General features: G+C 38.6%; 1 protein-coding gene across 1 annotated transcript; it reads left to right on the top strand.

Moving 5' to 3' along the window:
* Nucleotides 1-2,995: 2,995 nt before the first annotated feature.
* LOC139155387 (olfactory receptor 14A16-like) lies at nucleotides 2,996-14,557 on the top strand. The gene is made up of 3 exons (XM_070730519.1): nucleotides 2,996-3,010; nucleotides 4,051-4,077; nucleotides 13,631-14,557. The coding sequence occupies exons 1-3, from the start codon at nucleotides 2,996-2,998 to the stop codon at nucleotides 14,555-14,557; spliced, it is 969 nt and encodes a 322-aa protein (XP_070586620.1).
* Nucleotides 14,558-15,112: the final 555 nt, after the last annotated feature.

Below are 15,112 nucleotides of genomic sequence, written 5' to 3'. Positions count from 1 at the left end.
TGTATTAAGAGGTAAAGTATCTAAAAGAAAAGGAAAATTAAATTAGGCAATTCCCAGCTTCCAAAAATATTTTTCTAAAGTTCTTTGGGCATTTCAAGTCTACAAGTACTATCCTGTATGTGTTAAAGCAAACTTTCCCTCTCCTGTGTTAACTAGAAGTGACTCTTACAAAAGCAATGTTGTCTTCTTTTTTCCTCCTAAGCCTCTTTGCGTAGACCCACAAATTATAGCCTATTCTTATGCAAAAAATATTTATTCCCACTTTCAGACAAGAAAGTCAGCACTGGATTTTGATTAGCCTTTCAATTCTGAGGGAATTAAAATTACAGGTGAATAATTTGAAAGGAGAGAGAAACTTACTTATATGAAATAAGTAAAAAAGATTATTGCAAACTATCACCAGAAAACATCAGTAATAACTACCAGCACACAAACAATTTACTATATTTTGCAAAAAAACTTATCATTGTCTGAAAATTTATTAAATTAAAATTCAGTTAGTTAATAGTTCTTAAAGACATGATCAGTCTGAAATATTTCCAACTGACCTCAGAAAATCTCTTCATAAATAAATACACTGATATTTTATTTCTATATGAAATAAATATATGTGGCAGGTTCATGTGATAGAATGGGGATATAACAAATTGTTGGTAGTGATTAAAAAAAAAAAAAGAAAGAGAAAAAGAAAGGAAAGGAAAAAAGTTCTGCCCTTATGGAAACCTTGGGGGGAATCAGGAAAGGATGCAAGGTAACCCCCCCCCCCCCCCAAATCATTCCCTCTTCATCTTGACATTATTGACTAAGTTGTCTCCATCCCACAAAGCCCATCATCAATATGAATTGAAATTCTGTAGGTATAAAATTCGTGCCAGATTCAATCATTCCACCAACTGCCATGTGATCATAGAAACAATGCAATTTGTTTATTGTAGAGAGAGACTACATACATCCTCCTGTATACTCTCAAGCACATTTTAAAGACTTTGTAAATAAACTCATATTGATGATAAGCAATTTCATCTTATCTACCGAACGTCATCCAAATTATTATTGAAAAGAAAACTATGGACAAGAATTTCTGAGACTGTATCCGGTTTATTTACAAAAAAAAATATCAACAAAATGGTCATAGTAGTCTGGATTAATCAATTTTTTTAAAAATATCTAAATATTTTCCACAGAATAGATCCCTACTAATGAGTTCTTGCATGCTGTTTTATGTTTTACACATGCTTTCAAAGCATTTGCATTAACATTTTGGATTAAAAGCACCAATAAAGTGAAAATATGCTGAAAAAGAGAGGAAGAAAAGCAAAAGGAAGAAGCAAATAAGCAAATAAGCAAAAGAAAGAAAGAAGCAAATAGACTACACTCTTGTATACATAGCCCACTTTGACATTTATCTTTTAATTGCAACACTATAACAGAATATAAATTCTGAATTTATACTTGAACTTGACTTATCATTTTAAGAACATAAAAAGGATTTTCTATTTTCTATTGTTAAAAAATAAGGACAATAGAGGTGGTATTCATTTCTGGGTGCTTGACCTTAATAATTTTAAAATTCATACCTATCTGCAATAATTGTGTAATTAGACATTTTGAAATGTCCACAGATTGTATCTTGCCATTAGAAACCAATTGAATTATGGTAAAAGACTATCCGCTTTTGATTACATAAAAAAGGCCAGTTCTATTGTTTGCTGCTCTTTAATCTCTTTATGTCGATGAAATTGACAAATATATTAAAATTTCAAATGTTAAAGTTGTCTAAGAAGTTGAGAAATGGCTTTCTTTTTCTAAAATATAAAGTATATAAAGAAAGAACTTAACTTATTATTTAGCAGTTTTCTTGGAACTTACCGGGAATTTTCTCTTCAGGTTTGAAATATGATATCATGAATGACATTTAAGTAAGTTTCCTTCCTTCCTTCCTTCCTTCCTTCCTTCCTTCCTTCCTTCCTTCCTTCCTTCCTTTTCTGTTGCTGTTGTTTCTTCAAATAGCAAAATATTATTGTTCCCATCACAAGAAAAATATTGTTTTTATTACTATAGATTTATTGTCTGTCATTCTGTAAACCAAAACTATAACTATGCAAAATATAGCTGTGCCATGGAACTGAGTAATGTTGAAATCCCAAAAGGATCAAAGAATTTAATTTCTGAAGGCAGAATAAATCAATCCAATTAACATGTCCTAACTCAAATGCTCATTAGTTGCTTTGGCTCATCTACTTTGGAAGTCTCTCCTTTCAAACAGCAAACCAACTATTTTCCGTTGTTAAGTAAAAGATCAGGCAGGTAGGAGAACATAACAGGAAATGCTGGATTCATGAACATACCTTCTAACATTCACAAACTCCCAAAAGAGTGCAATTTATAACAGCAAAAGTAATAATCTATAAAAGTCTAGTTTGGTCAGGCCAAAGAAACATTTATAGTATGCACACATACAATGCATTTTATAGATTATTTATCCTGACAAGTCTTAGGCAGAATTTGGAATGAGTGAGATGGTTTTGCTCCATTCTTTGCTTTTAGAAATAGCAAATTTCAGTCAACATTAAGAGCTATATACTGACATCATTAATGTCAGGGTCACTAAGTAGGCCATATCAAGAGTTACCTCTGCAGGAGGGCTAAAACTATTTTAAATGATATTGGCTATAATTACCTGCCGGCCGGCTTGCTGGCCAGCTGGGATTTGTGCCGGAGCCAGGAAACATGGCTTACGGTGTAGCCACCATTTTGCCTGCCAGGATCTCGTGAGAATTCGCAAGATCCTGGCCCCAGGCCTCACGTGATGGCCCAGCTCTATGACACAGCTGGGGCAGGCCTGCCTGCCCTATACAAAGGGCTGCCCTATAAAAAGAGTTTGGGCCTCCTTTTCACCCTGGCTGCTAAAGAGCCAACACCCTCCCTCCCTCCCTCCCCATCTTTCAGTGTGCTTATTGGGTCACCCTAGGCAGTGTTTTTCAACCAGTGTGCCATGAGACATGGTCAGGTGTGCCGTGGTGAAATTAAACATGGGTCCCTAAACTATGGCCCGTGGAGGCCATTTATCCAGCCCAATACCAGCCGCATCCATCCGAACATAAACATTCCCCTCACAATCCCTCCAGCTATCAGCGACAGGAAGAGTGGAGGCACAGGGAATGCTCACTGACCAGTCACCTTATAGGATTCATCCCGACCACTCGCGATGAACCAATAGCAGGCCGCCTCTCGTCCAAACCCAGGAAGGTCCCCGTTCAGGCTGCCGTGCACTCCTCCCCATTTTCCCAATTTCTAATCGTGGTTTAAAGCTAAAGTTTTCTGATCTTCCTTTGGACAGTTTTTGGTTGTCACCAAGGAGTTCCCCATTCTGGCTAACAAAGATTGCTCCCGTTTTCAACCACATATCTATGTGAGCTAAGCTTCTCAAACTTGACTGTGATAAAAACTAAAAACAGAGAGAACTTCATTTTGTGTTCATCGAAACAGGCCCAGGTTTCACACTAAGTGAGTATAAATACATTTAGAAACTATATTATTTTTTGCCAAAGAATTTTTTATTTTTTCTCTCTATACACAATACAAAGAAATACCAATACAATCAAATTGTTTTACAATAGGTCACTTTTAAAAATATGATATGCAAAAAAAACCCCCATTGCTGCCTCCTTAACTTTTGACATCTGGATAAAAAAAATAGCTGCTTATTTTCTTGCATTAAACAACAATACTATTAGCGAAACCTCCTTTAAGCTGTTCACATTTTCAAAATCTAAAAGATGATTAGGTTATAGAATTTCAAATTTCTCCATATCTCTTCTACGTCTATTTTCATGTATATTTAAAAACCATTTAAAATGATAATTGACCATTAGTAAGAAACATCTAAAATAAACACCAGAAGACTTCCAATAATAAACTAAAGGGGGAAAATCAAAAAAGATCAAATAAAAAACGTCTCATAATAACACCCAATTAGCCGAATTACAGAATTAAAGAAAAACTAATTAATAATTCCTTTTTAAAGGAATTATAAAGAAATAAAAATAGCTACAAAAAAAGAAACAAAATTTAAAAGTAATGTGCCGCGGCTCAAAAAAGGTTGAAAATCACTGCCCTAGGGGATCGAATAGGAATTTTGGGTGGTCATGGCACCTTAGTTGTGACCATTCTTTTGCCTATTCCACACTGCAGAGCAGGATGGTTTGGTTAGGGTTTTTATCACAGGTTTAGCTTGAATTTGATTAACCCTGCTGCTCTGTTCAAAACCATTATACACTTGAACTGAAAACATTGATGCTTATTTGTTTATTTTGCACATAAAAGTCCCCCCCACTGTGTTCAATTATTTCAATTTATATAAAAATTATGCTGTTAATTTCAAAATTACATACTTGTCGTTAGTAAAATGGATTTATTTCATAAAATTAATTGTCTGGCTATCATGTGCTTGCTTTTCAAAAGGATATTCCCAATGTTTCTAGCCAAATCTATATAAAAAGTGAAATTAATGGCAAAAGGGGGATGGCCCTTTTGTGACCAAAATAAACAAATAAGCGTCTTTTTTTTCAGTTCATTTCTATTTTTCTTATGATCAGGAATGTTCAATTTAGTATATCAAAACTTTTGGAGGAAATTCCTTAGAGATTTGTAGCCTAAAAAAATATAAACTGACACAAAATGCTCATAAAATTGGGGGGGGGGATTTTTGATCAAACTAAAAATATAAGCATCAATTTTTTTCAGTTTAATTTTCATGTGATTATGTTCAGAAATGTTCAAACTAGTTTCCCAGTGAAGAAAGTTTTCAAAAAGACTAAATTTAAGTACCTAAAAAAATATTTTTGGTCCGGGTCGTATATGACAAGAAACAGACTCAACCTGAAGGGTTTTTGCCCAGAAAAAAGTTACCCCCCATCCCTCCCCTCCCCCCATAATATTTTTATGATGATCAGCAATGTTAAATTGAGTAAATGAATGCATAAGATATTACAAATATTTCAGATTTGGAGCCTAAAATTTTTTTTAAAGTGAAAATGGTTGCAAGCAGCCGGGGGGGGGGTGGCCTTATTTCTGATTAAATAAAACTAATAAACATTATTTTTTTCAGTTCATTTATATTTTTCTTATGATCAGGAATGTTCAAACTAGTAATCCCATACCGAATTTAGTAAAAATGTACACATTTTGCAGGCTAAACTATCTATAAATTGAAAAAAATTCACAAAAAAAAGGGGGCGGGCGGTCTTTGATGAACAAAATAAACCAATAAGCATTATTTTTATTTCAATTTTCATTTCATTGTGTGCATAAATGTTCAACCTAGTTTACAAGGTAAAGAAGTTTTTAAATTGACCAAATATAAGCACTTAAAATAAAGAATTTTCAGTGTGAGTCACACAGACTCGTAAACAGTACAAGTGTGACTTTTTTTGCCAGCAAAAACTAAGCCCCCCACCCCCCAAAAAAATTATCATAGAGAGAACCCCTGAAATGATGAAAAGTCATGAAATTTCAAGTTTCAGAAATGCAGGGAATTTTTTTTTACAGGGTCTCAAACTTCAATTTCGTGTTGCACAGACTAGAGCAGAACAGCAGGGTTAAAAAGTGCTGTTGCTAATATGCTGTAAGCCACCCTGAGTCTAAGGAGAAGGGTTGCATTTAAAAAAAAATATCAAATTAATTAATTAATTAAATGTCTGGAATGATGTCACTAGGATGTGGTGGTTCATCCAGTGGTAAGCATCTCTGCAGCTGGCCAATGTGTTGCCTCCAGATTTGCCCATCACTGAATTTGACCCTGTAGGAAAAAGGGCTAGTTATGGAGATCACCCTGCATGGCAGCCACCATAGTTCCTTCTCAAAAATTAAGGGCATAAATGAAAGCCCCCTCTGCAAACCCCTGAGCCCAGGCTTGTAGGGTCATCGGCATTCTGGAGCATACAGTGGGTGCATTCAGTTAAAAGGCTATATGGAGTCAATATCCCAATAAGGTTTCTGCCAGGGGGCAATTAGTCGCCAGGCACAGAGTGGAGTGCAGAGCCAAAAGGTACTGGGATGTCCTGTCCTGCCAATTGGATGCATTCTTTGCCAACTGAACCATGTGCTCTACTTGGCCATTGCTAGCAGGTGTCACAGGATGATCAAGGCCTGGTGAATGCTTTAGGATGCAAGGAAAAGTTGGAACCACATGGATGTAAATTGTGGTCCACTGTCAGAAACCATTATGTCCGGGAAACCATGGGTTGTAAAAGTTTTCATCAGGAGGCCATGAGTTCAAGTTCTACCGAGCCTGATTAAGCATCCACTATTACCAAAAACTGATGGCCATGATAGGGGCCTGAAAAATCCAAATGAAGCCTGGACCAGTGCCCTCTGGATTCCTCCCATGACCTAGGGGTGGCACTAGGTGGGGCAGATCTGGAATACTGATATGACTGGCATTTAGACACCCACTGCTTGATTGCCTGATCCATGCCAGACCAACACATATAAATTTTCCCCAGGGCCTCCATTCTTAACAATTCCAGGATTACTTTTATGCAATAGGTGAAGAATAGGCCTGTGTAAAGAAGTAGGTGCCATCACCCTGTTCCCCAGAGAAGGCAGCCCTTGTGAGTTGAAAGCTCCAGGTCCAAAGGGGGTTCGAGCTCCCCAAGGGGCCAGCCCCTTCTAACCCATTCTAAGACCTGGATAATAATGAGGTCTCTAGCAGAATGGGTGGCTATGTCTCTAACTTTTTGGGTGGCCACAGGCCCTCAATGAGAAGAATGTCAGAAGCTGGGGCTGGGTTCTGGACAGATACAGGAAGAGGGCAATGGTTGAGGTCATCAGCATTGGAGAGGGCCTTGCCAGGTCATTAAGTCAAAGACATAGACATAGCCACCCATTCTGCTAGAGACCCCATTATTATCCAGGTCTTATAGGAGTAACCAGACAAGAATTCCACCCACCGGGACATTTGAGGGAAGAAGTACCAAAGTGTTTGGCAATCCACAAGCAGCAACCCCAGAAGTGGTTTGTGATCGGTGAATAGAAGGAATGGTCACCCATACAAGTAATTGTGGAACTTGTTAACTGCAGATACCAGAATTAGGACCTTTTCATCAGTCTGACTATAGTTCTTTTCAATGGAAGAGAGGGTTCTGGAGAAGCATGTGACTGGTGCCTCTGTGCCATTTGGAAGAATGTGGGCCGGAACTGCCCCAATGCTGTAAAAGGATGCATCCACAGCCAGGGAAAGAGGCAAATCCTGGCTATACTGTGCAGCATCAGACATAAGGAGCATCTTGACCCCTCAAAAGCTGTCTGAGCCTCAGGACCCCAAAGCCAGGAGCAATTGGCATCTAAAAGGCAGTGTACACCTGTGTAGCTTGGCCTTGATATCTGGGGAGGGCCCTGCTTAATTGTATCTACTTTAGAAGAGGTAGTATGGATGCCAGTATAATCTATTAAGTATTCCAGAATTTGACACTGGGGGCCCCTATCCTGCACTTGCTCCATTTTAATTTGAAACTTGCCTGTCTGAATCTCCGCAGCATGCTCCTGATTCTGGAGAGGAGTTCTTGGTGGTTGCTAGCAGATACAAGGTTGTCATCAAAGTAACATATGACACCAGGCAGGCCACATAGCAACCACTTCATAAGGTTTTGGAAGAGGCCCAGGGCAATGCTCACTCTAAACTGGAGATGGTGGCACTTGAAATCACCCCAGTGGGTAACAATGGTCTGGGTTTCTGTTGTGGTCTCACCCACTGGGACTGTTGGTAGGCTGCACCACATCCAGTTTGGTGAAGAGGATGCCCCGGCTTAAGGAATGGAGCAAGTGCTGGACAATGGGGACAGGGTAGGGCTGGCAGGGCCTTGTTGAGAGAACATTTAAAGAGGTGAATAGAATCATCTGGTCTCAAGGGAACTACCATAAGGGTCTCTCACTTGGAATGATCTGTGGGCTCCAAGATGACGTGGGCTAAGAGCTTGTCAATCTCTGTGTCAATCTTTGGCCTTACGGCAAGTGGGATGCATCTGGGCTTGAGGTGAATTGGAGCCACTTGAGAATTGAGATTTAAAGAAATAGGGGTGCCCACATATTTACCAAGTTTGTTTTCAAATACACCAACAAATTCTGTGAACAGGCTGCTGATGTCATCACTTGAGATGGAGTAGACTCTAGTGATGGCCAGGCCTAGAGAGAAAAACCAGTCAAGGCGTAGGAATGAAAGTAGGGACCCTGAAACCACAATGACGGTAGAGGGCCCACAAAGGAGCCCTTCTCCACTAAGAGCCTGGCCTGCCTCTTAATTGGAATTTCCTTCCCCTGGTAATCCCTAAGCTTTATGTTGCAAGGGCTAAAGAGGCTTCAGAAAAGGAGGGCAGTAGACATTTTAAGATTTGCCAAGACACTATGCTCCTGTAGAAGCCAGTATTGACCTCCATAGAGCAAGGAATTTCCTCAAGTTTAATGGTCATCCGTAGCTTTCTCTGCCTTCCCCCAGAAGCTAGTCACACATCTTCCTCTGCAGTTTCCCTGGCTCATCTGATATTGTAACAGTTGTCATGTGACTTTGCTGGTCTGGAAAGATCTTGCTGGAGTGCTGAAGGGACAGCGGCTGGAGCAGCAGCGGATGGGCCAGAGAAGCAAACTCTGGCTAGGTGGCCAAACGTCCCATAGCATCTGCAGTTGACTGTTCTAAAACAGCATGAGCTGTAGCAATGTGGATCTTTGCAGCTGAAGCAGGGTGGCAGGGCTGGTTTTTGAGGCAGGCCCATATTTTCAGAGGAGTGGTTCTCAGGTGGCTGACATCATCCTTGACATCTATGGCCTCCTCAAATTCAGCTTCCCATTAGCATAGAGCATTAAAAAGCTGGCCCTGGGACACAGAAAGCTGGAATCTCTGGATTTTGGCTGCTGAGGTGGTAGACATTTCTGGCACGCATGCCTTATCCAATGCAATGTTAAGGGTGAGCTCTGAGTGGGCCAAAAGGCCCTGCTGTAGTTGAATGTCACATATGCTGCAAACCAACTGCTCCAATATGAATCATTGAGATTTGGGAAATCGTACTCCAGGGCAGCATTATGGCCGCACTTTCCCTCTGAACTCTCTGTCAGAATGCAAAGTGATGGGCAATATGTGAAGGCATGGGAGAGTAGTGATTCCTCAATTTACTGAGGAACTCTTCCCAAGGCACATGGTATATGATCTGGGGGGGGGGGCAACCAGCACTTTAGCTATTGAGAACATCTGGTGCTGCATGCATTTTGAGGAAGTAAGCCCATTTCCTCGCTATGGAGAGTTCAATGAAATCATTAGCTTGTAAAAACACTTGAACATCTCCATATAAGCATCCCAGGTTTCTGACATGGGACTGTAAACTTCGAAAGTAGTAGGGTTGTTGGTATTTCAGGCCATTGCTTGGAAATTTGTCACCCATCTGGCTTTGTGCCTAAGATAGAATTAGTACACATGGTCTCCTGATTTCTAAACTGATGCCTTAAGAGAATTGTTGCACATCTCTATATAAAATGGGTACAGTTTGTACTACTGTATAAAGATTGAATCCTGACATTTCTATATAACCTTATTTGTGGAATGTTCAGATCTGTTGGCATGTTTTTTAGTACTAGTACACTAGTACAGAGTACTAGTGATTGCTATATTCTTTGATACCAGTAACAAACCTTTTTTTAAAGTTTTTTTTATTATAGTACAATTAAAAAATAAAAACTTTGGACATGATGTAACATTCCAGTTTTTAAATATTTCCATCAATTAATTTCTTCTCATTAATACAATTCTTTATCTCTATAAAAATATATACAAACTTTACATACAATAATAAATCCATTTTTTTCTTATTTGTTAACATAAGAATATATACATTTCCAATTTGTTACTGATTCATCCTAACAGTCCTCCTCAATTCCCACCAATGGTACAGTTTATCCCAGATTCAAAGTATTCCAATTCATTCTTATTTTTCAATTCCATCGTAAGTATTTTATATAATATCTTATTGCATAAGTATTTTATGTAATATCTTTAGACAGTATTTTATGTAATATCTCTTCATCTGAGCAAGTTTCTTTGTTCCTCCATTTTTGTGCAAAAGCCAATCTAGCAGCAAACAAAATACAGTGATACTTTGTCTTACAAACTTAATTGGTTCCGGGAGGAGGTTCGTAAGGCAAAAAGTTTGTAAGATGAAACAATGTTTCCCATAGGAAACAATGTAAAGGGGATTAATGCGTGCAAGGAAAAAACCCACAAAAATGGCACTTTGCTGGGCGCCGCTGCCCAGCTGTCACCTTTTGAAACAGCCGGGGGGCTTCTCGGCATTCTCCTGAACCCAAACCCAAAAGGTTCGGCAAAAGTTCGGGTTCAGGAGGCTGCTGAGAAGCACCACCACCCAGCTGTCACCTTTTGAAACAGCTGGGGGGCTTCTCGGCATTCTCCCGAACGCCGAACCTGGAAGTTCGGCAAAAGTTCAGGTTCAGCATTCGGGTTCGGGAGGCCGCTGAGAAGCACCGCCGCCCAGCTGTCAACTTTGCAGAAGAGCCGCAGAGCTGTCGGCTAGTCGGGAGGCTCAAACGGAGGTGGGGAATCCCAATAGGGAATTCCATGGGTGGAGCTTTGAAGTCACGAAGACATCCTTCCTGGAGGCCACATTTCGGCCGGCCAGGACAGATCTGTGATGTCAAAGCTCCTTAACCTCAAACTAAAAAAAGATATAACCATTTCCTCAATCACAGATCAATCCAGCTTGGTGTCTTTGGGCTACTCATATTCTTTCAGTCCAATTTAATCTCATAAGATTGTTATTGTAAGGAAAATAGGATGCAGAAGGAGTATTAGCTAGGTTCACTACCTTGAGTTATTTACTAAAGGAATAATAAAGCCAGGATTTTAAAAAAGCTAAATAAATATTTTTTCTAGGATTAGACATCAAAACTTGTACCACAAGCCAGATGTACATAGGATTCCATATTTCCCAAGCTAATTAATGATATATATTGGGAGTATACACTACTACATGTTTAAATTTGGATCCTGAATGACAGATTCAAAAAAAATAGATCAATTTTACTTGAAACCCTTTGGAATTTCCTCTTACAAACTATTTTCACCTTACAAACCCACCGCCGCCGCTGGGATTCCCTGCCTCCGGACTTTTGTTGCCAGCGAAGCACCCATTTTTGCACTGCTGGGATTCCCATGAGGCTCCCCTCCATGGGAAACCCCACCTCCAGACCTCCGTGTTTTTGTGATGCTGTAGGGAATTCCCAGCAGGAGAATCCCAGCAGTGCAAAAACGGGCACTTCGCTGGCAACAGATGTCCGGAGGTGGGGTTTCCCAGCGAGGGGAGCCTCAGTGAAATCACAGTATCGCAAAAACACAGATGTCTGGAGATGGGTTTTTGAGGACTTTGATGTTTTTGCGATGCTGCGATTTCACTGATACTCCCTTCGCCGGGAAACCCCACCTCCGGACTTCCGTTGCCAGGGAACTGCTCATTTTTGTGATGTTGGGATTCCCCTGCTGGGATTCCCCTGCAGCATTGCAAAAACACGGAAGTCCAGAAGTGGGGTTTCCCATGGAGGGGAGCCTCAGGGGAATCCCAGCAGCGCAAAAACGGGCGCTTCAGCTGGCAAAAGGGGTGAGTTTTGGGCTTGCACACATTAATCACTTTTCCACTGATTCCTATGGGAAACATTGTTTCATCTTACAAACTTTTCACCTTAAGAACCTCGTCCCGGAACCAATTAAGTTTGTAAGACAAGGTATCACTGTACTTTAAATTTCTTAAATAAGAGTCCCAAGAGCAGCCGATATGCTTAATACAATAGTCCCCTGATGATAATAATTCTATGTCCTGGAGAAATTCAGTTCATTATTTAAATGTGAAAATATATTACAAACAGTTGCATAAGGACTGCCTCTTACTTCAGAAATCACAAATTTTCATTTCCTAACAATGAAAAAACAGATGAAACAGACAAATTCATCAGATCTTAGATGCATTACGTGAGTAGAATTGATTGGACTGGGTTGGAAAAATATTCACAGAGAAAATCAGTAAGTTATTCCTAAATCTCTCCCCACCTCATTTAATTAGTCACTTCTTTCGATTGTTTTGATATTCTCTCTTTTTTAGTGGAATATCAGGAAGCCAAGAGGGATTCTATTTCATTCTAATGAAAATTCACTGAAGTAGGCTAATCTGTGAGATGATGACAGGCCCAAACTGACTGAACTCCACAATTCAAGTAGGGTCATCTCCACTATTATTGAATCATTATAAATTGGGCTTTAGCTTTTGATAATTGTCTAGCTTTGATCATCATAATTTGATGATGATGATTAGTGCTAAAAATATTAATAAGTTCTGGGCAACATTCAAATGTTTATCACTTATATATTACTTATTTTTCTCAAACTGGAAGAATTTTTGTCCAAATGCTATGGAGAAGAGAACTGTTTTTTAGCCATTTACAAGTCGATAAAATGATAGGGAGAAACCTGATTTCAGGATCAAGCAGTACCATGTATGTGGCATTGGCTCAAAGTAAGTATCTGCCCAGAGTCATTGCCCTTTATGTACAATTTTATTGGTCAGAAAGTACTTCAAATATTCCTTCTATCTTATTTAGTATAAAATAAATCCTCACTATCCAGAAGATGATGACTATAAAGAAATAAAGATCTGCAGCTATTCAGAGTTGATTTTTAAAAGGTGGCTTGGAGCACGCAGGAACAAATGTAGTACTGTCTTTCAATATTTTTCATTTGATGAAACTATATATTTCATCATTAATTTTTGATTAGTGATTCTGAGAGATATACTGTAGGTCCTTCCATTAAACAGTTCCACTAAAATGGTTAGGGACAGAAGACCTTTAATTGATTTACTGCCTTCAGTCATTCAACCACATTGATAGATCTCTCCCCACCCCCCACCCCATGATAATCTGCCCTAACCTGGTCTTTCAAATCTTCCAATAGTAGTAATTTCTCTAATAAGATAAACACTGATGATGTTAAGTCCTGCTTTCAGGTCCATCTCCTCCAGAGTCATTTTGGTATTCATATTGTGGTGGTTCACCTTATTTACTTAAAATGTTTTATCTTGTGGGTGGGTATTGCTAAAGTTCCACACATTTCAAAATATCTCAGGTGTGGCCTTGTAGAAAACCACAATGTCACCTCCAAAATTCTGTGATTATGATTGCATGGCTTTATTTTATTTCTAAAATCAGTAATGAAATGTGAAAGGCATCCTGCTTCAATTTCTACTTTTATGACCTCCAAAATTCTCTGAAATGTCCCAAAGTCATTCTCCTGAAGTTACTTTTCTAATTACTACTCAGTGGGAGATATTTTGATGGGAGCAGGAAGGGGACATAGCAATTGAAATGGGAGAAAAATTGCCTCTATGAAACCAATTCTTCCCACTACATCTAGAAAGGCTAAAAAGGAAGTGGAAAATATGGTGCTCCATTGTCTCTCCAGATGATCATATGGAAACATTTTAGTTATAATACTACAGAAAGTTATTTTAAGGCACTCAAGCCATTTTTAATCTGTTTTCCCCCTAGATTCTGTGAAACTATTGCTGTGCACACAATGTTTCAGAACACATCTGTATCTACATTTTTGCTTCTAGAATTCTCAAAGACATGGGAAATGCAGATTCTGCATTTCACTGTGTTCCTGTTATTGTATTTAACAATTGTAACAGGGAACATTTTAATAATTTTTGCAGTAGCATTTGACCGGTATCTTCATACACCATTGTATTTCTTCTTGATGAACTTGGCTATACAGGATTTGTGCTCTATTTCAGTGATTATTCCCAAATCCATGATCAATTCCCTTCTGAATACCAGGGACATTTCTTATTTTGGATGTGTTGCTCAGGTTCTTTTGCTTTTCTTTTTTGTATCATCAGATTTTTTTCTTCTCACAGTCATGGCATATGACCGGTATATTGCCATCTGTAATCCACTGCATTATGAAATGGTGATGAACAAGCAAGCTTATACCCAAATGATTGCAACAGTATGGCTTGCTGGCCTTGTTTATGGGATTTTACATACAACTGCGACTTTTCTGACCCCTTTCTGCTCTAATGTGGTAAATCAATTCTTCTGTGAGATCCCCCAGTTACTTAAGCTTGTCTGCTCTGACTCATATTTAATTGAAATTGATATTTTAATTTTAAGTGTTGCCATTGGGATAGGTTGCTGCTGCTTTATTATTGTGACCTATATATATATCTTCATGGCACTCCTTCAAATCCCTTCCATGCAAGGAAGGAAAAAAGCATTTGCAACCTGTGTTCCTCACATCATTGTATTTTCTATGTTTTTATTTTCAGGAAGTATTGCTTATTTGCGACCAACTTCTGACATTCCATCATATCTGGACTTGATTTTCACAATAATATATTCAATCCTTCCTCCTCTGCTGAATCCAATTATTTACAGCATGAAAAACAAGGCAATTAAAAAAGCTCTCTCAAAACTATTCAGCGGAAAAAACTGTTTTCATCCAGATTGAAATAGAAATTGGATTAGTATATAGCCAAATCTTTGTTACTGTAATAAATAAACCTTACATTTCTAAAATTATTAAAAGTAATAACTTTTCAGTCTGAAAGTTATAATTGATAGAGAATTAGCAGTGAGGATGATGGCTGTATTGCTTGACTATATCATTGTATTTTGAAGCAAAGGCACTAAAAGTGAAAAACTGTGAAAGTCTTACTACCCAGCTTTCATCAGGCTTTCTGATTTTAAGAGATCATTTACTTACTTACTCACTCACTCACTCACTCACTCACTCACTCACTCACTCATTCATTTGTCAAACATGTATAGGTTAGTAGTAGTTTGTATAAACATAAAATAAGTAAAAAGTAATGATAACAGAAGACAATAGGACAGTAGAAACATAGAAACATATAATTTCCTGTATTTTATCTTAGGATGGATATATGTTTATCCCAGGCATGTTTAAATTCAGTTACTGGGGATTTACCAACTATGTCTGCTGGAAGTTTGTTCCAAGCATCTGCTACTCTTTCAGTAAAATAATACTTTCTCATGTTGCTTC

Source organism: Erythrolamprus reginae, unplaced genomic scaffold (assembly GCF_031021105.1).
Source record: "Erythrolamprus reginae isolate rEryReg1 unplaced genomic scaffold, rEryReg1.hap1 H_18, whole genome shotgun sequence".
NCBI lineage: Eukaryota > Metazoa > Chordata > Lepidosauria > Squamata > Dipsadidae > Erythrolamprus > Erythrolamprus reginae.
Note: the sequence above shows the minus strand (reverse complement) of the source record. Positions and strands in the feature narration are given on the sequence as shown.